Source organism: Bombina bombina, chromosome 7 (assembly GCF_027579735.1).
Source record: "Bombina bombina isolate aBomBom1 chromosome 7, aBomBom1.pri, whole genome shotgun sequence".
Lineage (NCBI taxonomy): Eukaryota > Metazoa > Chordata > Amphibia > Anura > Bombinatoridae > Bombina > Bombina bombina.
Window position 1 is genome coordinate 579,300,295 of NC_069505.1, and position 23,110 is coordinate 579,323,404.

The 23,110-nt window shown below is 37.4% G+C and overlaps 1 protein-coding gene and 1 long non-coding RNA gene across 2 annotated transcripts; both read right to left on the minus strand.

Annotated features, from left to right (window-relative positions):
* On the minus strand, positions 1–6,209 carry LOC128636102 (uncharacterized). The gene is made up of 3 exons (XR_008398660.1): positions 6,120–6,209; positions 2,138–2,245; positions 1–62 (listed from the first exon to the last, which is right to left on the minus strand). It is a non-coding gene; the product is annotated as an uncharacterized LOC128636102 (long non-coding RNA).
* Positions 6,210–9,585: 3,376 nt separating this feature from the next.
* Positions 9,586–15,869, minus strand: LOC128636103 (olfactory receptor 1038-like). The gene is made up of 2 exons (XM_053689168.1): positions 15,630–15,869; positions 9,586–10,275 (listed from the first exon to the last, which is right to left on the minus strand). Exons 1-2 carry the CDS (start codon positions 15,867–15,869, stop codon positions 9,586–9,588), a joined length of 930 nt encoding a protein of 309 aa, XP_053545143.1.
* Between the last annotated feature and the right edge of the window lie 7,241 nt (positions 15,870–23,110).

The window sequence follows — 23,110 nt, forward strand, 5'->3', positions numbered from 1 at the left end:
ACCTCTCCTGTAAGCCGCTGAATGCTCCTGTGCGCAGAATTCTTCTTTACAATAGTGTATTCCTGCAGCATAAGAGAACACACTAGTCTTTAATGTCATGCTCATTACCAAATTACCAGTTCAGGAAACAATAACATCCCTAAGTGAGATTGGTTCACTTTAACCTGCTAAAAGGTACAGCAAAGTCACAATTAAACTTGATTTAGTTAGAGCATGCCATTTAAACAACTTTTCTTATTTGCTTCTATTATCTAATTTGCTTCATTCTCAGGGTATCCTTTGTGGAAAAGCATACCTAGGTAGGCTCAGGAGCAGCGACCTACTACTGGAGATAGATGCTGTCTGCACTTATATGCCTCTTGTCACTGGCTCACCATGTGTTCAGCTAGCTCCCAGTAGTGTATTGCTGCTCCTTCAACAAAGCATGTAAAGATAGTTAAAGTTAATGTAAATTTTGATGCTAAAGTGCCCGGTTTCTTAAAAATTCGATTAAAAACAGGGGCACTTTAATTCATCAAAATTTACATTTCACTCCTGTTGAGAAAAAAAAATGTACCTTTTAATCTTCACAGCAGCTCCAGCTTCCCCCGGTCATCGCAAGCCATTTCTGACGTCAGAAATGATGGATAGGTCATCCTCCAATCAGGGCTCCCCTCCCCCGGGGGGAATCGGTGTCTGATTCAACGCTGTGATTGGAGGAAGCCGGATCCATCATTTTAGACCCAGGAAGAGGCTTTGCAACGGACGGAGGAAGCTGGAGCTGCTGTCAAGATTAAAAGGTAAGTTTTTTTTTCACAACACGAGTGAAATGTAAATTTTGATTAATTAAAGTCCCCTGTTTTTAAGCATCAAAATTTACATTCACTTTAAGCTAATTTGACAATAAAATTAAATTGGAAAGTTGTTTAAAATTGTATGATCTATCTGTCTGAATCATGAAAGAAAAAAAAATGATCTCATGTCCCTTTAATGCTGATATTTTCTTTGAATTATAAGAAAAATAGTCTCAAAATAAAAATGTCTGTTCAAACAACAAGATTATGGTATTTAAACTGATATACACCTGAAAATTAAATGCACATAAATACCCTCTTGGTTTTCAACAAAGCATTTTTTCCATTAGACGTATAAACAAAACTGCTTTAAAGGGCCATTATACACTCATTTTTTCTTTGCATAAATGTTTTGTAGATGATCTATTTATAAAGCCCATAAAGTTTTTTTTTTAAATAAATGTATGATTTGTTTATTTTTAAATAACATTGCTCTGATTTTCAGACTCCTAACCAAGCCCCAAAGTTTTATTTGAATACCGTCAGCTACCTACTCCAGCTTGCTCCTGTTTGTGTAAAGGGTCTTTTCATATGCAAAGGAAGGGGGAGGGGGGAGGGTCTTATTTGCCACTTGCAGTGGGCTTTCCAGCTACCTTTTCAACAGAGCCAAAGTGACAGCTTCTAAGTAAGTTTTTAAACAGTTTTATACTGGATTTTTATATCAGTATCTGTGCATCTTATTCTTTATAGTAGTGTCTATTACATGCAGTTATATGAAAATGAGTGTATACTGTCCCTTTAAGTCTATGACGTCAGACTGTCTTTGCTGCTCCATATGCTTTTTTATCTATGCTTTTACTGCAACTTGGAATCATTATTTTTTGTTTTTTAAGCTTTTAATTAAGCGGTAGAGCCGGTCTGTTTTTTTCACTTTACTTATGTCTCCTAAACTGCTTTAAAGCAAAACTTGTGACGGTTTTGGTGGTAGAATTTGCTGTGTACAGAGCATATGTAAATATGTCTTGTGCACCTGCATTCATCTGCTCATCTGAGATATGGCCATTCCATCAATTAATCTGCCAATCACTGGCTGTGTTCAGCTTGAGGGCTGCAGTGCTAGCTGCTCTCCAGTGGAAATTTTAACTTATGTGTTTTAAACAAAGAATCCCAGTGTCAGTTATGAAAAAAAAAAAAATGAATTTAATTTTGCGCTGAAAACCACTCCATGACGCCCCAAATGAGAAACGCATCAGTGATTTTTTTTCTACCCATTGATATCCAATTATAATTTGTGCTATGCCTGTTTAGAATTATTTTAGCCCAGCCAACAGAAAGGCGTTATCTCTTTCCCCGTAAGCTCTCACCTCACCAGTCAGCAGGTAAATAATGCCGAGGGCGTGATTCAAGAACCGCTCTGCCATCTGCTTCTTGTGTTTGCTCATCTTGTTCGTCAGCAGCGACTTATTTCAACTCTTTTATAATGCGAGAATAGAAAGAACAAAAAAACAAAACAAAAATGAGTTAAAGGACCCTTTATTACATGTGCATCGTGAGATGAAGCCTAGAATGTCTATATATATATATTTATTATTCCTTTCTGTCCAAATCTAATACTGCTAATGTGTCCAAGTGTATGTAAGGTAAATAGCATAAAACATACTTATATATATTCAAAATATTTCACCTGGGTTTGGTTGCAACTAGCTCTGCAGATTAGATCAGCATATAAAGTGGTACTTTAAAGGGACACTGAACCCAATTTTTTTTCTTTCGTGATTCAGATAGAACGTGAAATTTTAAGCAACTTTCTAATTTACTCCTGTTATCCTTTTTTCTTCGTTCTCTTGCTATCTTTATTTTAAAAGCAGAAATCTAAATCTTAGCAGCCAGCCCATTTTTGGTTCAGCACCATGGATAGCTCTTGCTTATTGGAGGCTGACATTTACCCACCAATAAGCAAGCATAACCCAGGTTCTCAACCAAAAATGGTCCGGCTCCTATGCATCACATTTCTGCTTTTCAAATAAAGATAGCAAGAGAACAAAGAAAAATTGATAATAGGAGTAAATTAGAAAGTTGCTTAAAATTGCTGCCCTATCTGAATCATGAAAGAAAAAAATGGGTTTAGTGTTCCTTTAACAATGTGTTTAACAGCTTTGCAGAGGTTTGTAGGTTTTTAGAGTCAAGTGATCAAATGACTCCAATGATTCAAGGGATATGAAACCCAAAAATGTTATTTTGTGACTCAGACAGAGCATTCACTTCTATTATCAAATAATATTCTGTGTTGAAGAGATACTTAGGTAGGCATCTGTAGCACTATATAGCAGGGAATAGTGCTGCCATCTAGTGCATTCTTGCAAAATAGCTGCCATATACTGCTCTAAAAATGGGCCCGGCTCCTAAGCTTACTTCCCTGCTTTTCAACAAAAGATACCAAGACAACAACAAAAAATTGTTAAAAGAAGTAAATTAGAAAGTTGTTTAAAATTGTATGCTCTGTCTGAATCATGAAAGAAAAATGTTGGATTTCATGTCCCTTTAGAGCAGTGTTTCTCAACCGCGGTCCTCAAATACCCCCAACAGTCCTGGTTTTTATTATAGCTGAACTAGAGAGAACTAAAATACTACATTCATTTGGCATCCGAGACACAGCCCTCTCCTGGTTTGCCTCATATCTCTCAAACCGCTCATTTTCAGTTTCCTTTAACAACATATCTTGTGATCCTACACCTCTCTCAGTTGGAGAACCGCAAGGCTCTGTCTTGGGCCCCTTGCTTTTCTCTCTCTATACGTCCTCCCTTGGAAAACTTATAGCCTCCTTTAGATTCCAGTACCACCTATATGCTGATGATACCCAAATCTATCTTTCCTCTCCTGATATCTCTCCCTCTTTACTCAACCAGATTTCTGACTGCCTCTCTGCAATTTTCTCTTGGATGTCTTCACACTACCTCCAACTCAATCTGTCCAAAACTGAGCTCCTTCTTATTCCCCCTCTTCGAGACATCCGACACCTGACATTTCTCTGATAGTTCGAGACTCTATTCTCAACACCTCACCCAAGGTCCGCCTGCCTTGGGGTCACACTAGACTCAGAACTCACATTCAACCCACATATACAAGTGCTTACCAAATCCTGCCTTTCACACCTACGCAACATTTCCAGAATTCGTCCCTTCATTACTCAAAAAAAAACTACAAAAATACTTATTCATTCCCTCATCCTGTCACACATTGATTATTGCAATCTACTCCTAAATGGCCTTCCAAAACACCGCCTTCTCCTTCCTCCAATCTATTATGAATGCTTCTGCTAGACTCATCCACCTAAGTTGCCGATCTACATCAGCTGCTCAGCTCTGCCAGTCTCTACACTGGCTTCCCATACACTCCAGAATACAATTTAAAGTATTAACCCTAACTTACAAAGCACTCAACAGTCTAACTCCCAACTATATTTCCTCTCTCATCGTGAAATATTCCCCATCCCGTCCTCTTCGATCAACCTCTGACCTACGTCTCTACACTCCTGTTATCTCTACGTCCCACTCCCGCCTCCAACACTTTGCACGTGCTGCTCCTGTCCTCTGGAACTCTCTACCCGGCTCCATAAGACTGTCTCCAACCTTGTTGCTCCTTGAAAACCCATCTATTCAGAGACGCTTACCATCTCTCCTCCATTACTCATCCAAACCAAACTAATACATGAACTGCCTGACTCACTGCTGCAACTACAACCGATGTAACAAGTTACCCCAACCGTAGGTCTCTGCACCCTTAAAGGGACAGTTCACCCAAAATGTTTACCCCCTTTAAATTGTTCTTAATTATTCATTTTACCTGCTGGAGTGTTTAAAATTGTTTACAAGTAGCTCCTTTACCCATAATTTGGCATCAGAAATAGCTGATTTAGCTTGTGGTTTCCCAACCCATACTGAAAGTTTCTATACTGGAGTATGTTCTATTGAATAGCCTAAGTAAACACAGCCAGCAGAAGAGATTACACTCTCAGTGGGGGGGGGGGGGGGGCAGGATAGTTAAGTAATAAAATTATAATTTTCCATTGTTCTCTCTAAGTATTGAGCTTTGGTTTTCTAGAAAAATATAAGATAAGGAAGCAAGCGTGTGAACATAAAATGATAACATAATGAGATATGATATTACCTGAAGCTCAACCCATTGTAATAGGCTGTGGTTTAAAAGCACAAAACCAGCTGCTTCATATACACAAATAAACCAAAAAGTCATTGACAATACATTCATATAAAAACAATTTTACAGTGTACTGTCCCTTTAACCTATGAGCTCTCCGGAGCAGGGCCCTCTTCCTCCTGTACTAGATTTGTTTAGTTTTGTACTTTAGCACAAATCCTTGTCATTGTATACCCCTATCATTGTACCCAGCGCTACAGAATTTGGCGGCGCTATATAAATAAATGATAACTAGAGCACAGGTGAAATAATCAGCTGATAGATGAGAGCAGATTGGTTACTGATCAGCTGATTACTTCACCTGTGCACTGGTTCAGCTATAATGAAAACCAGAACTGTTGGGGGTACTTGAGGGCCTCAGTTGATAAACACTTTAAAGGACCACTCAATGCAGTAAAATTGCATAATTAACAAGTGCATAATAAAAAGACAATGATTTAATACCTACTTGAATTTCAAAATTATCAAAATTTGATAATGGAAGTTAGAAAGTGTCTTAAAACTGCTGCTCTATCTGAATTATAAAAGTTTATTTTGATTTTAGTGTCCCTTTAAAAATTTTTATTTTTTCACCATAAGATTTTCCAACATATTAGTGATTTAAAGGGCCAATATATGGTAGCTCATCCATATAAAAAACAATCAATCTGCAGTAGGCTTTCCTAGGTATTAGCATCACTAGAGCCCAACAGAAACAATTATAATTCAGAATGTTTGTGACAATGTATAATTTGCAGTGATCCAGTGAAGCTCAAAGCCTAAGTGGAGAACAGAGACATTATGGTTCTGGGGAGACACTGTAATATTATTCACAGGCCTGAGCTGAAGATATAATTTATGGCTCAGATAGTAATTTGTATCACTTAACTCAGGATTTACTATATGTGTCTATATAACTCACACATAGACTAGGTATACGGCAGTATGCTTCCACCTGACTCATCCAGTGATACCCCACAAGGCTAATTAACCCTTCAATTGCACATACTACTGCAGAAATGATTAACTAATTCCTGCCTCACTCGATCCAGTTACACAGACACCCTCTGTCCTACTACCACCCATAACCCCATTTCCGGTCACACTATTGTAGTATATGTAGATTTAATAAAGATTTATCAAATTACTGACCTCTAGGCCACAAATGCAAGACCTTCCGGAAGTGTTTACGATTACGGACTACAAATCCCAGGAAGGTTGCGACAGCACCTGTAGAATTAGCCAATCAGACGTAGAGGGGCGGGATTTTAAATATAGTTCTCTGACAAGAACCTTGTATTCTATGCAGCGTTACGGTAAAATGTCGTTAAATATAAATAACGCTACATGTCTGTGCCTATGAATACCCTTTACTGGCGGAAATGCATAATAGCATGTTGCACGTAAATACATGGAAATTAGGCGGAAGTTAGTTTGTAACTGTCATGGTTGGCGTCGTACGTAAATGGTTGGCAGCGTACATAAATGGTTGGCAGCGCGCGTACATGGTTGGCAGCGCGTTTTTGAAAGAACCAGGGAAATAGAGACTTTTTTTGGTTCACACCGCATCTAAACACCCCCTTTACTAATGTAGTGTAAGAGCTTAGTGGTTCCATGAAGGACAAAATTCATTGAGAAGAGAAGACAAAAACTTGCCATTATATATGATCTAAGACACATTTAGGGACACATAGGGTTAATGGGACAGTAAACACATTTAGGTTTCTATATAAAATGTTTGGTTATGCATTATAAAAATGCTTCACATTATATATACATTATTTATTTTGCTCCCCTTTTGTGCAATTTAGCTCTGAGAATTGAGCATTTTCTAATTTTCATAACTTAAAATTAATCCTGCTATCTCATCAAGGCTAACTCTGCTACATATATTTCCCTAATTGGTTTTATCAGAAAACAACTTCAAAACAATGCACTTTATACTAACTTTATGACAGTGGCTAAAACCCAGATAAACTCCAAATAAGGTAATTGGTGGTTACATTTGAAAAAAAAAAAACACGGGATATGTGAATATAATTATTGACTTATGCCTAGGTCAAATATGCTCTAGCAAATGTCTAATCATTTAAATATTGTTCAAGTTTATTATTTTTCATTATAGGTCATATTTTTTCATGGATATTATTATAGGCTTGGTGACTAAATAAGGATTTTATTAAAGACAAAAGAAAAGTAGTTTTTTTTTTTTTTTACCAGTTGCTCTCTTTACAGAAATCTTTCTAATAGCACCCAAAAAAAAAAACAAGTAACAAAAAAAATGCTTTTCACAGGGCTATAAAATAATTATAAATAAATAGATAAAAACAAGTCAATATAGTACATCAAACCAACAGATCACAGAATGGAAAAACCCTTGCACTCAATAGAAATGGTAGCCGAGCTTAAGGAAAAATTTCTTCTTTATTAGCAAATCTTTAAAAACAAAGCTTCAAATCGTCGGCTTTCCAGACGATTTGAAGCTTTGTTTTTAAAGATTTGCTAATAAAGAAGAAATTTTTCCTTAAGCTCGGCTACCATTTCTATTGAGTGCAAGGATTTTTCCATTCTGTGCGCATATACCTTCCGGAGATTGCGATGGGGTCTCTGGTTTACCTTGGGCACCGATGAGATGGAGCAGGAGTTTCCGTGAAGTTTGAAGTTTCCGTGGGGAACACTTTCACAAGCGCACCAGCGTGAAGTACGGAGTAGGCGGAGCCAGGTGTGGAGTGTAAGGACGGAGAGGAGTTCGGAGCGCTTGCGGGTGATTACGAAACCAACAGATCAGCCTGAGATCTTCATTTTGATTCAATCATCAGACAGGGAACAAATGTGTTTATATTAATAATTAGCCTCAACAGAAACTTTAAAACTTTAAATCTGATCCTTCTTAGAATCTGACTGGGAGCCTGTGCTGTTCTCTGCTGCTACTAAAGGCTCATGTGATAAACATAGTTACTATAAACATCACAGCTTGATGCACATTTATGAAGGAGTGTGTGTGTGGTTACAGGGCAGAGTACAAGAGTTTAGTGGTTTGGAAAATGGAGGGAATATGGGCTGCAACAGCTTGAACCCCCCCCCCCCGGTATGGAGTTGGCTGAGATGTGCATTTTGTGCAAAAATTTATAGCACCCTCTTCAAAATCAGAATAACAGCCAAGTCTGACAGCAACCACAATTTTAAAAAAGCATTAATTAGGTTCTGATACCTTATTATATAGGTTTTAAGTGCTATCCCTATATTGGGTAGACTTGTGCGCGGTGGAAAAATACGTTTCGGATCGATTCAATTTTTTCTAATTTCGTTTCGGAATACATTCGGATGTATTCGGTTCAGATTGGATTCGTAAATTCGGAAGTTCGGTATGTGTTAGGTGGGATGTGCTGTGTATTAGACTAGTATTATGTACTGTAATATTAGGTGTAACCCATAGCAGAGTGATATAACCTAATATACTGTACAATACTAGTGTAATTGTGATTAGTCCATGGCCATCCGAATGTAACAAATAAATCCAAACTAATTCAGATTTATTCGTTAGTTTCGGTGCTATGGTAATTCGTAAATTCAAATCGATCCGAAGCTCCGAATTTGACAAATTCATCCGAATTTCAATTCGGAAGGAACCGAAACTCACATGTCTAATATTGGGACAATCTTCTGATACTCCAGACCACCACCAACCACATTAACCTTAACAGTATTTGCCACTACCCAAAAAAAATAATCACATATTTTTTCTATAAACAAATCTAGATATATGCACTTATTGCAAAAAAAAAGGTAATAAGTAGTTGAAAACTATAGGTGTCTGGAGCACTTAACTGGCAGGAAATAGTGCTGCAATATAGTGCTCTAGACTTGTGCAAGCTCCTGAGTTTACGTCCCTGGTGTTTAACAAAAGAAACCAAAAGTATGAAGACTATTTGATAATAGAAGTAAATTATAAAGTTGTTTAAAATTGCTGCTCTATCTGCACCATGCAAGGGGTTTCGTGTCCCTTTAATTTCTTGAGACTTGGCTTATAATTATGAGGTGTTAACTGTCTCTTTAAGAAGGCTTTCTGTTATGTTATATAATTTCCATGAAACAAATCACTCCACAATCACAGGCACTAATCCTTATGTTTATTGGCTAGTGCTCAGTATGCTACAAAATGTAGTTAATACTTAAAGGGATACTGTAGACTAGATTTTTCTTTGCATAAATGTTTTGTAGGTGATACATGTATATAGCCCATCTGGGAGTGTTTTTGTAAAAATATATAGTTTTCTTATTTTTTTTTATAACATTGTGCTGATTTTCAGACTCCTAACCAAGCCCCAAAGTATCAGATGTGACCCAAGTCTACAGATTCCTGCTTGCTCCTGTTTGTGTAAAGGGTCTTTTCATATGCAGGGGAAGGGGGAGGAGGAGGAAGGTCTACTCTTTTTTTTTTTCAGCCCCTTTCAATCGGTGTTCCAACCTAACCTCATCAATAGAGCTACATTTGGAGCTTCTAAGTAAGTTTTTAAAAGGTTTTATACTGGATGTTTAGATCAGTATCTGTGCATATTCTTCTTTATAGTAGTGTCTATTACATACAGTTATATGATAATTGGTGTATACTGTCCCTTTAAATAGACCTCAGTCTCCGTTTTAGAGCAGACTTCACATCTTTATTTTTCAAGCTATAAATCAGTGGATTTAATAGAGGAAGAGCAATAGCGTTAAATAGAGAGAAAAGTTTATTGGAGTCCAAACTATTAGTAGTAGCTGGTCTCATATATTGGCAAATGAGAGTCGCATACAGAAGAACGACAACGGTGAGGTGTGACGCGCAGGTGTAAAAAGCCTTACGTCTTCCAGTGTTGGAACGGATCTTTAGGATGGTAACCATGATGAATGCATAAGAAATACATGTTAGAATAAAAGGAGTGAGGAGGGTAAGAAACATTCCTTCTGTGAAAACCAAAGTCTCCAAAAGAGAAGTATCGGTGCAGGAGATTTGTAGAAGTGGAACCAAGTCACAGAAGAAGTGGTTGATTATTTTTGATGTATAACACGAAATCCCTGCCAATAAAATGACAAAGGGCATTGGTTCTAAAAATCCAAGACACCAGCAGACAGATGTCAGAAGAACACATGCTCTACGGTTCATGATTGTGTGATAATGCAATGGCTTACATATGGCCACATACCGATCATAACCCATTGCTGTGAGTAACAACAACTCATAAGAGGTAGATGATGAAAATACATAGAACTGAGTAAAGCAGACAAAGAATGAAATTGTGTTGTCTCCGGATATGAACATGAAAAGAACCTGTAATGGAAAAGGAAGGGTTAAATGAGCGGTAAATACAGTAGATTTGCACAATAAACAATAAAAAGGTGATGCAATAGCACTTAGTCTGAACTTCCAATGACAAATGTCAAAGTCATGTCTATTTCCACTCCTCCTGTATTATGTGACAGCCATCAGCCAATCACAAATGCATATAGGTATATTCTGTGAATTACAAAAAATATAGAGTAGATGGAGTCTCTATATGAGGTGCGCAAAGTTCCCAAAAAAGTTCGGATAGTGAAGGTTCCCAATGTCTTCCGGAGGAGCAGGCAGCACTCTTAAATAATGCGGTTAGAGCAGACACCTGTATGGACAGAGAGAAGAAGAGAAGCGCCTCATGGGACAGTATCGTGCCAACAGAAATATCACACAGTGGGACGGCACGTAAGTAATTATACTCACAAAAGTGGCGGCATATATGAATGCCTAGTGAAGCGAGACGGGACTTTTTGTCGCCCGACAGACAAACACTCCAGTGTGTTGAGATGTAGGATCACGGAGCCCGTCAACCAATCAGCAGCCACAGGCAGTCAGCGTCTGTCGTGGGAGCTGTTCCGGAAGTAGCCAATAGTCCGACCGCTGCTTCTCTGGATCAACAAACCAAATCCCAAAATAATCCTTCTCCAGCAAGCTGTAGTGGTTGCAGATATGGTCAAAGAGAAACTGGCCTTTGGTTTCTTTCTGGAAGGGAGACCGGTACCGCTTATGAACACCAGACTGCCAATGGTGGCATCAAAAAGTCACTAGATTCCACAAAAAGGCAACCAATTATCTTCTGCTATAGTATCCTGAATGCACCTGATTCTGTAGATCTTGAAAGTTATGCAGGGCCAGGTCTAATCAGTACCTGGATGGGATCATTCCAGTTTCTTCAAGAGGCTGCACAACTCTGGGCCCAGGACAAGTACTCCAAGAAGGAACTGAATATTGCATGAGATCTCCGAGTCGTCCAGCAGCCTGCTGGACGACTCGGAGATCTCATGCGATATTCAGTTCCTTCTTGGAGTACTTGTCCTGGGCCCAGAGTTGTGCAGCCTCTTGAAGAAACTGGAATGATCCCATCCAGGTACTGATTAGACCTGGCCCTGCATAACTTTCAAGATCTACAGAATCAGGTGCATTCAGGATACTATAGCAGAAGATAATTGGTTGCCTTTTTGTGGAATCTAGTGACTTTTTGATGCCACCATTGGCAGTCTGGTGTTCATAAGCGGTACCGGTCTCCCTTCCAGAAAGAAACCAAAGGCCAGTTTCTCTTTGACCATATCTGCAACCACTACAGCTTGCTGGAGAAGGATTATTTTGGGATTCGGTTTGTTGATCCAGAGAAGCAGCGGTCGGACTATTGGCTACTTCCGGAACAGCTCCCACGACTGACGCTGACTGCCTGTGGCTGCTGATTGGTTGACGGGCTCCGTGATCCTACGTCTCAACACACTGGAGTGTTTGTCTGTCGGGCGACAAAAAGTCCAGTCTCGCTTCACTAGGCATTCATATATGCCGCCACTTTTGTGAGTATAATTACTTACGTGCCGTCCCACTGTGTGATATATCTGTTGGCACGATACTGTCCCATGAGGCGCCTCTCTTCTTCTCTCTGTCCATATTCTGTGAATTCTTGCACATGCTCAGTAGGAGCTGGGGACTCAAAAAGTGTAAATATAAAAAGACTGGGCACATTTTGTTAATGGAAGTAAATTGGAAAGTTGTTTAAAATTACTGCTCTATCTGAATCATAAAAGTTTAATTTTGACTTGAGTGTCCCTTTTTTGATCACTTATTTGGTTTCTTCATTCACTTATTTTACGCCCCATAACTATAACCTGAGATGCAGCTAGACTTTGGCATGAAGAGATCATTGTTAAAAAGTGAAAATTGTACTGAGCCGATGTGTCTCTATAATACACCCACAGTTATACCATTGTATCTCTATGTTCATTAAACTGCTAATGTTAGTAGGGTTTAAAAAAAGTGATGCAACATAGGCATTGGTTGAACCTTGAGATAACTAAACAGACTGCCCTCTTATCTCAGTTCTTTTGACAGACTTGCATTTTAGCCAATCAGTGCTGACCCATAAGTAACTCTACTGGCGTGAGCTCAATGTTATCTATCTGGCACACATGAAATTGGAAATTTGTTCAAAATGACATGCCCTATCTTAATCATGAGAGTTTGATTTTGATTAGACTGTGCCTTTAAGGCTGCAACTGATACAGCTGTGTTTTGACACTGTGAAAACCTTCATTATAGTTTGCAAGAGGCTATGTGGTCTACAACTGAGGCAGTGAGCTAATTACCTATAGCTAAAATAAAACTAAAAGCAGTTCATAATCAAATGATAAAATAAAATAATTGTATTCAAATTTTTAATAAGAAATTAAATTCACATAAATTAAAAGTCTAAAGAGCATTTACAGTGCCCGCCACTAATATTGGCACCCTTGGTAAATATAAGCAAAGACGTCTGTGAAAAATTGTCTTTATTGTTTAACCTATAGATCTTTTGGTTAAAAATATACACAAATATAATCTGCTCTCATGGATATCAAACAATTGCAAACACAACAGCACAGGTTTATACAAAGAAAACAATTTTTTTTCAGCGCAGACTGCCCTCGTTAAACCTTGCCCTTTACAGCTGTGGCGTGGGCAATGGCATTGAAACTCTGAATGAAAGTGACACCTAGACAAGCTTTTATACCAGGGGTGGCAAACCCATGGCAAAAGTACTTATGTTGGCAATCATAAAAACTTTGCTGGCACTCCACCTGTGGGCCACTATACCCCTTGTTGTTTGGCTTCAATTGCAGTGCATCATTATTTTTATTATTATTATATGCTAATTGTTAGAAATAAAGCATTAGCCAATTATGATATCCTACACTACTTTAATAAGGGTGGGGAAGGGATTAGGCAAAAAGCTTATACGATGCTGAACTGTCTCCGTGTTCATTTAAACTTATAACTGTAATGTTGCTACAGTAGATAGATAGCCAGGAATGTTTGGTTCAGTTAGTTTCTCATTTATGCTATACCTGGGCTGCAAATTGAGACGACTGAATCCGAGAGAACTTGGGAACAATGCAAGGATAAATGACTGCAGAATTAATCCAGGTGACTACAGGTAGCCCTCAGTTTACGCCGGGGTTAGGTTCCAGAAGGAATGGTTGTAAATTGAAACTGTTGTAAATTGAAACCCAGTTTATAATGTAAGTCAATGGGAAGTGAGGGAGATAGGTTCCAGGCCCCTCTCAAAATTGGCTTAAGTAACACCTAATGCATTATTTTTAAAGCTTTGATGTGAAGACTTTAAATGCTAAACAGCATTATAAACCTAATAAAATAATCACACAACACAGAATATATAATTAAACTAAGTTAAATGAACAAAAACATTTGCTAAACAGCATTATAAACCTAATAAAATAATCACACAGCACAGACTTTACTTGCATTTTTCTGCAAACAGTTTTCTATGCATTCCAATCTGGACTGATTTATAGACAGGAAGATCTTGTTCCTATGAAAGCTGCTCGATAGCTCTGGTCAAGTTATACTGATTAATTTTAGCTTGCTTGACTTGCATATCTTTGCTGCAACACAAGCAGAAAGCTCCACCTACTGGCTATTTTAATCAATGCACTGCTTCTCAATGCTTTTCAATAGCAGTCACATGACTGAAAAAAAGGTTGTTATTCTGAAACGGTGCAAATTGAACCGTTGTAAACCGAGGGCCACCTGTATATACAAGCTTCCACGTCAGCACAATCTAAGTGGCAAGTTTCATCTACTCACCTTGCTGTCTAAACTATATGTAATGTTATAATGCTAAAATAGTGTATTTTTCTTACATTTGTTACATATGAAATTGAAATAAAAATTTAAAATGAAAAAATAAAATAAAAAATAAAGCATTAGTCAATATACATTATGGATTTCAACACTGGTGCTTTTTTGTATATTATTATTGCTGATTTGGGTACACAATTTAAAACAAAAACAAAAAAAAACATTTACCACTCCTGTTTTAAACTGTGAGTGAGATGTGGGCTTGCTGAGATCTTTTAGATCTAGAAGACAAATAAAAGGTAGCATACAATCTACAAATATTAATACAAACAAAAAAATCTCCCCAAATTAAATTGTTAAATTCAATAAATAAATAAAAAAAGTCCAAATAGACCTTGGATAGAGATAATGGAAGTTCATCTGGTTCAGCTAGACTCACATTCAAACAGTCAACGGTATCCTCTAGAAACCACAAATAGGAATACACAGACTAAAAAGTGTAAATGGCCTCCAAATTCTATAACTTGGTTCTCTAAGTTCCCAGAAAAACCGTCACACTGAAAACGGTCACAGCTTTATAATTATCAGCGCTCGGTGTCAAATCACAATAGGGATCGGTTACACAAGCTATTTCCAGTTAAAATATAGTTTATTAAAACAAAAAAGTAAATATGTTTAATTGCTTAGGAAATAAAATTATAAAAATAAAATGTATATGTTCATGCAATAAAAAATAATAATGACAAAAGTGATATTTTCAAGAAGATTGTTGCTTTATTTAAAAACATTTTTTTTAACAAACTATATTTAAATGGATAAAGCTAGATATGTGTACAGCGGAAACATTTGTTTAAGACCATTTTGGATTTTTTTTCGTATCGATTCGAATTCGGATACATTCAAATGTATTCATTTCGGATTCATTCGGATTCGAATAAATTCAGATGTATTAGTTTCGGATTCGATTCATAAATTCAGAAGTTCGGTATATGTTATGTTGATTCCAAGTTACACAAACGGAATTATTTCACTGTTCTATCTCACTAAATCTCACTAAATTTAATTTTTATACTGAATTGTGATTAGTCCATGGCCATTCGAATGTAACGAATAAATCCGAACTAATTTGGATTTATTTGTTACAAATGCATTTGGATTAGTTTAGTTTCGTTGCTAGGGTAATGTGGAAATTCGAATCGATTCGAATCCCCGAATTTGGCGAATTCGTATGAATTTCGATTTGAAACAAAACGCACATGTCTAGATAAAGTCTATTTTTACCAATCCCTATTGTGGTGTGATACAGAGCAGCGAAGACTGTTTGGCTGTGACCTGTTTGCCATTTGTCAGTTTAGCTGGGGAACTGAGAGGATCGAGCATGCAAGTTCTAGTGCTTGAAGGGGGGAGTCTGTTTATTTATATTTTACATGTTGTGGTTACTAGAGAAGAATACACTATGTGGCGCAATCTTTTTTTGAATCACTTTGCTGGAATCTTGACTAACGAGAATAATCTCAGACTTCACTCTGATACAGAACCTTAGGTAGAGTGATGCTGGTGTAAGATATATCAATAAGAGACAAGTTTCCCAGAAAGAAATACATAGGTGTGTGCAGCTGATTATCTTGGCACACCAGATGAAGAATAGTCATGTTACCACCAAGCACTGTGAGATAGATCAGAAGAACCAAAAGGAAAACTGGCACTTGGAACTCAGGAACATCAGAAATCCCCTTAATAATGAAATATGACACCAGGGTCTGATTTATTGTCTCCATGTAAATATATTTTTTAGCCCTAGAAAAGAAAAATTCACATCTTTATACGTATAACACAATTATGCTCATAAGTAATAATCAACCAGCAGTTTCTTCTCCAAGTGCTCATTCAGACTTTTTATTGGCCAACATGATTATTTGTATCTTCAGTAGCTACTGAAACTTTGTTTTATTTAGAGATTTTAATTAAATTAAGGAGGCTCAATTGTTATCCTACATGCACAGCATATATCAGTAAATAAACACTATTGACTAGATTACAAATGGAGGGCAAAAATATTAGCGTTATTGAGTGCGAACTCTGCTCAAGTTAGATCAATAGCACTCTCGTTTTTGCTCTCATTTTACAAGTTCACAGTAAAATGTTAGCTCTCGATCAAAATGCCTAGGGTGCGCTAGCATCTGGATGTCAGATAGAGCAGATGTGCTGAATTCTTTACATAGTAGACTGCTATTGGGGCTCACTGAAAAACTCATGTCAGCTATCACTCGAGCCCGGGGCCTAAGGTGCGCTAAGTCTAAAGAGTGCTAAACCAAAGGTGCATTAAGTTTAAGATGAGCTAAACAGAAGATGTGCTAAGCCTAAAGTGAGCTAAACGGAAGTTGTGTTAAGCCTAGGGTGCTCTAAGCCTAAAATGCGCAAACGGAAGGCGCACTAAGCTTAAAGTGCGCTAAACTGAAGTTGAGCTAAGCCGAAAGTCAAATTGTGCCGTTCTTCACTAAACATTTACACTATCTCTCGATCTCTAGAAAATAACACGACAGAGCACAATAAATTTGTTGATTGATTGCACTCTAGTGATATTAATGCATAAAAGTGTTAATGATTTTGTGTGCCACTTGTCATCTACAGAAGGGTTCTTCACCCATTGGTCGGGGGTCCATTACTGGGTCACAACACCATGTTTACTGGGTTTGCGACTTGTGTGTGTGTTGTAGGAGAGTCTGTGTGCGCATGTGTGATGTAGGAGAGTGTGTGCAGTGTGTGTGTTATATGAGAATATGTCTGGTGTATGAGAGTGTGCAGTGTGTGTGTTATATGAGAATGTGTGTGGTGTATGTGTGTTATATGAGATTGTGGTGTGTGGTGTATGTGTGTTATATGAGATTGTGGTGTGTGTTATATGAGAATGTGTGTGGTGTATGCGTGTTATATGAGATTGTGGTGTGTGTTATATGAGAATGTGTGTGGTGTATGCGTGTTATATGAGATTGTGGTGTGTGTTATATGAGAATGTGTGTGGTGTATGTGTGTTATATGAGATTGTGGTGTGTGTTATATGAGAATGTGTGTGGTGTATGCGTGTTATATGAGATTGTGGTGTGTGTTATATGAGAATGTGTGTGGTGTATGTGTGTTATATGAGATTGTGGTGTGTGTTATATGAGAATGTGTGTGGTGTATGTGTGTTATATGAGATTGTGGTGTGTGTTATATGCGAGTGTGTGTGATGGGTGTGTTGTTGAGGGTGTGTGTTGCATGATAGTGTGTGTGTGGTGTGTATTGTATGAGAGAGTGTGTGTGTTATTACCTTTTACTACACTTGCATGCTTGACTACAATCAGGTATATAAAGTACATACACATTTTATTCACTTTGCCAAAAATTGCAGCTATCTTGTATATTACTTCAGACATTTTAAGACCAAGCATAAACATAGGGTTGCAAAGGTATGTGGTATATGGCACTGGGTCTTGGGAAAAACGTTTAATGAACCCTGATCTATACCTTTATGTTTCTAAAATTGTCAATATTAGAGCTTTGCCAGCATTGATCTAAATGGTATTCTCATGCCACCTAATGGACAAAATAGGGTGCTGATACTTGACAAAAGAGAACGTTTGGATTTTATTACTGGATAGCCTTCACTTTTAATGAAAATTCTCAAAGTTATAAATACTGCCTGTGGTTCATCATTATTGTGCCTCAGGCAACTGACTAAAACTTTTTTTTTTTTAATTTAAAGTTGGACATGATGCTGAGAGAATGTACTGGTTAGTTGTAATGCTATATTAGTGTGTAGTCAATGCTGTGTTGGAGAACTGTGTAAAATACTGTGTTATACAAATATATAGGAAGTCTCTATCAGCCATACAGCAATGGTATACTATATATATATATGTCCCTTCAATGCTTAATGCGCCTAAATATATCTATTGTTTTCTTTTTGTCCATTTAGTATGTGTTCTAGACTAGAGCTTTCATTGGGGCATAAAAGTACAAAATGTTAAAGTATTTTATTATTGCACTTGCTGTCTAATTATTTACAAAATGCTCCCCTTACTTTTCACTGTTTATTTAAGGCCAATACGTAGAGGGAACCATGGAAAAATTGACATTTTAGTACCTCTCTGTCACAGCCCCCATTAGGACAATTCTAAACCTTCTTGTTTACATAGTTTTTCTATAACAATTATTTTTAAGTACTGACATTTACAGTATAGGTTGCGATACAACAGTCAAAATCAGTTATTGCAAATGACAAAATAAATGTAAAGGAGCAATTTGTAAACAATGTAATACACTCCAGGAGGTAAGATAGACCACTGGGAACACACTAAAGGGAAGAAAAAGAGTGCATAGAATGTTACAGGGGTTAAACATCTGATTTCTGCAATATTCACTCCGGCCTCTGTAGGGGCCATGGAAAAGTTAGTTCTCAGAATTCAATTACAGGAAAGCAGGCGACATAAATAATAAAACTGCATTACAAGCAAATGGCTGCATTGTTTTGTTAAAAAAATATTACAGTGGAGCCAACACTTAAAGAGACAGTAAAAATTAACTTTCATTAATCAGATAAAGTATGAAATTTGATACAACTTTTCCAATTTACTGCTGTCAAATCGCTAAAGACTCGTGCACCCTCCTGAGCTCACCTATGATTACTCTATTACAAAGGATATGAAGAGAACTGAGCAACATTGATAATAAAAGTAAAATAGAAAGTTGTTTAAAATGTCATGCTCTATCCAATCCATTTAAAGGGACACTGAACCCAAAAGATTTCTTGATTCAGATAGAGCATGAAATTTTAAGCAACTTTCTAATTGACTCCTATTATCCATTTGTCTTCATTCTCTTGCTATCTTTATTTGAGAAGCAAGAATGTAAGTTTAGATGCCAGCCCATTTTTGGTGAACAACCTGGGTCGTTCTTGATGATTGGTGGATAAATTCACCCACCAATAAACAAGTGCTGTCCTGTGTTCTGAACCAAAAATGTTGCTGACTCCTTAGCTTAGATGCCTTCTTTTTAAAATAAAGATAGCAAGAGAACGAAGAAAATTTGATAATAGGAGTAAAATAGAAAGTTGCTTAAAATTGCTGCTCTATTTGAACCACGAAAAAAAAAAATGGGTTCAGTGTCCCTTTAAGTTTAATGTTGACTTTACTGTCTCTTTAAAAGGTAAAAAGGTGTTTTTCCCAGGTATATTCTAAAAAAAATGTCAATCATTGTTACCTGTCAGTATCATGTATCTAATCTAAACCACTGAAGCGTTTATTACTTTGGTTGCTGATGCTACAAAGAGTGATTGATTTTACTGAGAGCTGACATAGCTGATGTATACAGTATATTCTCAATCATTTGTTATCGTAATACTTTGTTACATATACTGCAATTGCATCTTCACTTTGTTTTGCTCAATCCCATAAAATTGGACATTAAAGGGACACTCAAGTCAAAATTAATAATTCACAATTCAGTAAGAGCAGCAATTTTAAACAACTTTCCAATTTACTTCCATTAACAAAATGTGCACAGTCTTTTTATATTTAAACTTTTTGAGTCACCAGCTCCTACTGAGCATGTGCAGGAATTCACAGCATAAGGGTATATGCATTTGTGATTGGCTGATGGCTGTCACATGATACAGGGGGAGTGGAAATATACATAATTTTTAAAATTGTCAGAAAAAAATCTACGACTCATTTGAAGTTCAGACTATGTGCTATTGTATTGTCTTTTTATCATGCCTTTGTTAGTTGTGCAAATCTGCTGTGTTTACTGGAGCTTTAAAGTTCAATATTTACATTATCTAATTATTTATTGGAGCACATAATTATAGCACTAATGCCCTCGCAAGTCAACATCTGAGTCCTGTGATTAGTGCCCGGGGCCAACAGTGCTCTGCAAATCCCAAGCTGCACTTCTACTGTGTACTTTTTTCCTTTGCAGGTGTTAAACACACAGTAGTGTAGGGTCAACATGCTCTAACGAAATAGAGCTTGTAATTTTTCGGCTATTATGGCCCTTTAAAGGGAGCCACAGAGAACTGCTGGTTCAGAGCAGACACAGCCAGTGAACCAATTAACAACAGTCACAAAACCCTACCAGTAACCGTGTGTACCTGCTAGTGACCAGCAGCTGTCTATAGCTCCCAAGCAAGACTTTAACTATGGCTGAATGAAATGGAAACTCACATCACAGTCTTGTGATCTACTAGTCAGCACTTAGGGGTCAATTTATCAAAGGCTTTGCAAGCCTTTCGACCCACTACGGCTGCAGGTTCTCTATTTAGCAAGCAGCGGTCACCAGACAGTTGCTTCCCTAGTCTTTCGCCACCTCTAAAGTGGCGAAATTCAATCTCCGTGGTCTAGTCTGACTGGGGAGATTAACAGCTCCTGCCCGCGCCTGATTGGCCTTGCGCGGGCAGGGGGCGGGATTGCACGCAAACACAAAATAGCGCTCGTGTGCAATGCTGAATTCTGCCAGAGGCGAGCTGCGGCGGACAGGGCCGCGTATGTGCGCCCCTGTCCACCTCAGCTTGATAAATCGCCCCTTAGATATCTCACCTTTTAGGAACACTTGTTATATTTTATTAAATAAATATTTGCTGCAATAGTAAGAACTAAATTTGAGGAGTAATCATAAAATACAAATGTGATTTATTGTATTTATAAAGTGGAATTAAAGCTTTTGTAATCTATAATAAAAAATATCTGCATATTAAAAAAAATGTTTTGTTACTCACCTGCTGCATGCTGCACTCATCATATTCTTTGTCCTATGTTCAAAGCAAATGTTTTAAATCATTTTGTAGCTAGACTGAGATCTGTTTGTTATAGAGACTGCTGTGGTCCCAGAAGATTTCTGAAAAGTTTGAATACAAATACTGAGAGCGTATAAAACTAAACTTTAGCTATTGTAAAATTAACTCTGTTGTTTCTGAAAGTCCCATCAACAGTAAATGACATTGGACATATCAGGTTCTGAATATTCTGAGCTTCATTATCTAAAAATACATTTATTTTAAAAGATAATAATAATAATAATACCGATTCCCATTTTAAATACCAAGTCCCTATTGTTAGACAATTAGTCAAGCTGTTAAATTATAACCACATTTTGGTAATTGAGGAGTATTAGAATTTTCAACCTCCTCTATATGATCATCCTTCTGACCAGAGCCCAAATATTGTAACTAATAACCCACATAGGTGCCTGGGTTTTACCCATTTATTAGGAGATTGCCTGAACCCCAGGCCACAGCCAAAACAAAGGGACAGATTACTGTAAAATTTTATACCCTTTAATTTTTCCAATAATCAATTTTACCAGCTAGAGTGTATTAAATTGTGTTCAAATAGCTACTTTACTTGTATTTTGGTATTTGAAATAGCTAGGCTTACCAGAAGTCCCACTTTTACTGGGATTGTCCCGGTTTGGAGGCGCTGTCCCAGTGTCCCACCCGGTTGTTCATTCTGTCCCAGTAGGGTTGCCACCTCCAGGTTTCAAATCATGTGTCTGGATTTCAGACCACCTGAAACCCAGACACATTATTCAAAATGACTGGACTGTGACTCTCCGGCATAGTTGGATGCTTGTACTTTGTTACATACAGCCCTGCTTAGCTTAACGTTCGTGATCTTCAAAGTTTACATTTAGTAATACAGGCTGAGTGAGCAGCATAGGTTTTTTTAATTTTGTAGTACTACTTGGTTTATTTTTCTAAGAATTTAACACCCCCCCGACCCCTGGTGACATTGCCGGTAATACACCTTTAGGTGAATCATATGGATATGACTAGGAAGTACAGACAGGAAGGATTTTTGGCCTGGATCTTGCTTTACTTCATGCAGGATAGCATTTTGGCTATAATCTTCCTGCATTATGGTATAGAGTAGCCTCTTAAACAGCTTTAGAAGGTACGTGTTTCTTTTTTACTTTCATTCAATGTTGTATGTATGCCTTATCAGTATTTGGCTCTGTTCCTTAATTAGACACATAAAACACATATTACACTGCAGATATTAAATTGTGAAATTGATAATTATGAAAGTGATAATTATGCTTAATGTTTGGCATTATTTAGAATCTGACATTTAGATTAATGATTTATTTGCTATGACAATGTAATGGTGCCTTTTTCACTAGGGGTGGTGTTATGGTCTATTCAAACTGTGTGATTCACTTGTGCGACTGAGGAAGGGTAGAGTATCCATGAAACATTACACACATAAAAGCTACTACTTTAAAAGGACCGGTAATTGCCACGCCCCCTTGACCACGCTCCTGACCACACCCCCACTGGCACCGCACCAGGTGGTCCCAGTTTCACCTCTAAAAATTATGGTAATCCTAGAAATAGCTAATGTTGCTGTGTTATACCCACCTATATTGACAATTTCAATACTTAAAGGGCCATGATACCCAAATGTTGAAACACTTGAAAGTGATGCAGCATAGCTGTAAAAAGCTGACTAGAAAATATCACCTGAACATCTCTATGTAAAAAAGAAAGATATTTTACCTCAAAAGTTCCTCAGTAGCCACATCCCATTGTAAAGGACTTCTAAGCAGCAAATCAGTATGTCTGTCCCGGGACAGCTAAGGGATTGAGACTCGTGCAGTCTCATGTTATTTCCCTATTCAGTTTAAGGAAGTTTACTATGAAATCTCGGAAATCTTATGAGATCACAGTAAAAGAGTTCATGACCTCAGCACTGTTGATGCTGATTGGCTGTTGTTTATTTCTTCATATTTTTTTTATTACCTGCAGCTAAGCAACAGCTGAAGTATAACTTTTTACACAGCACTTACTCTGCTGAGCTGAGGCAGTTGTGAGGTAAAATATCTTCCTTTTTCACATAGAGATGCTCAGGTGATATTTTCCTGTCAGCTTCTTACAGTTATACTGCATCAGTTTCAAGTGATTTAGCATATGAGTATTATGTCCCTTTAAGTAATAACGATAAAAAGTTATATAAAATGTCAGCAGAGATTACATTCCCAGTGG

Excerpts from the sequence above, each read along its gene's own strand:
- LOC128636103 (XM_053689168.1), bottom strand. The coding sequence starts at position 15,869 with ATGGAGACAATAAATCAGACCCTGGTGTCATATTTCATTATTAAGGGG. Across the intron at positions 10,276-15,629 it reads CCAGCATCACTCTACCTAAG|GTTCTTTTCATGTTCATATC; the intron begins GTTCTGTATCAG and ends TTTCCATTACAG.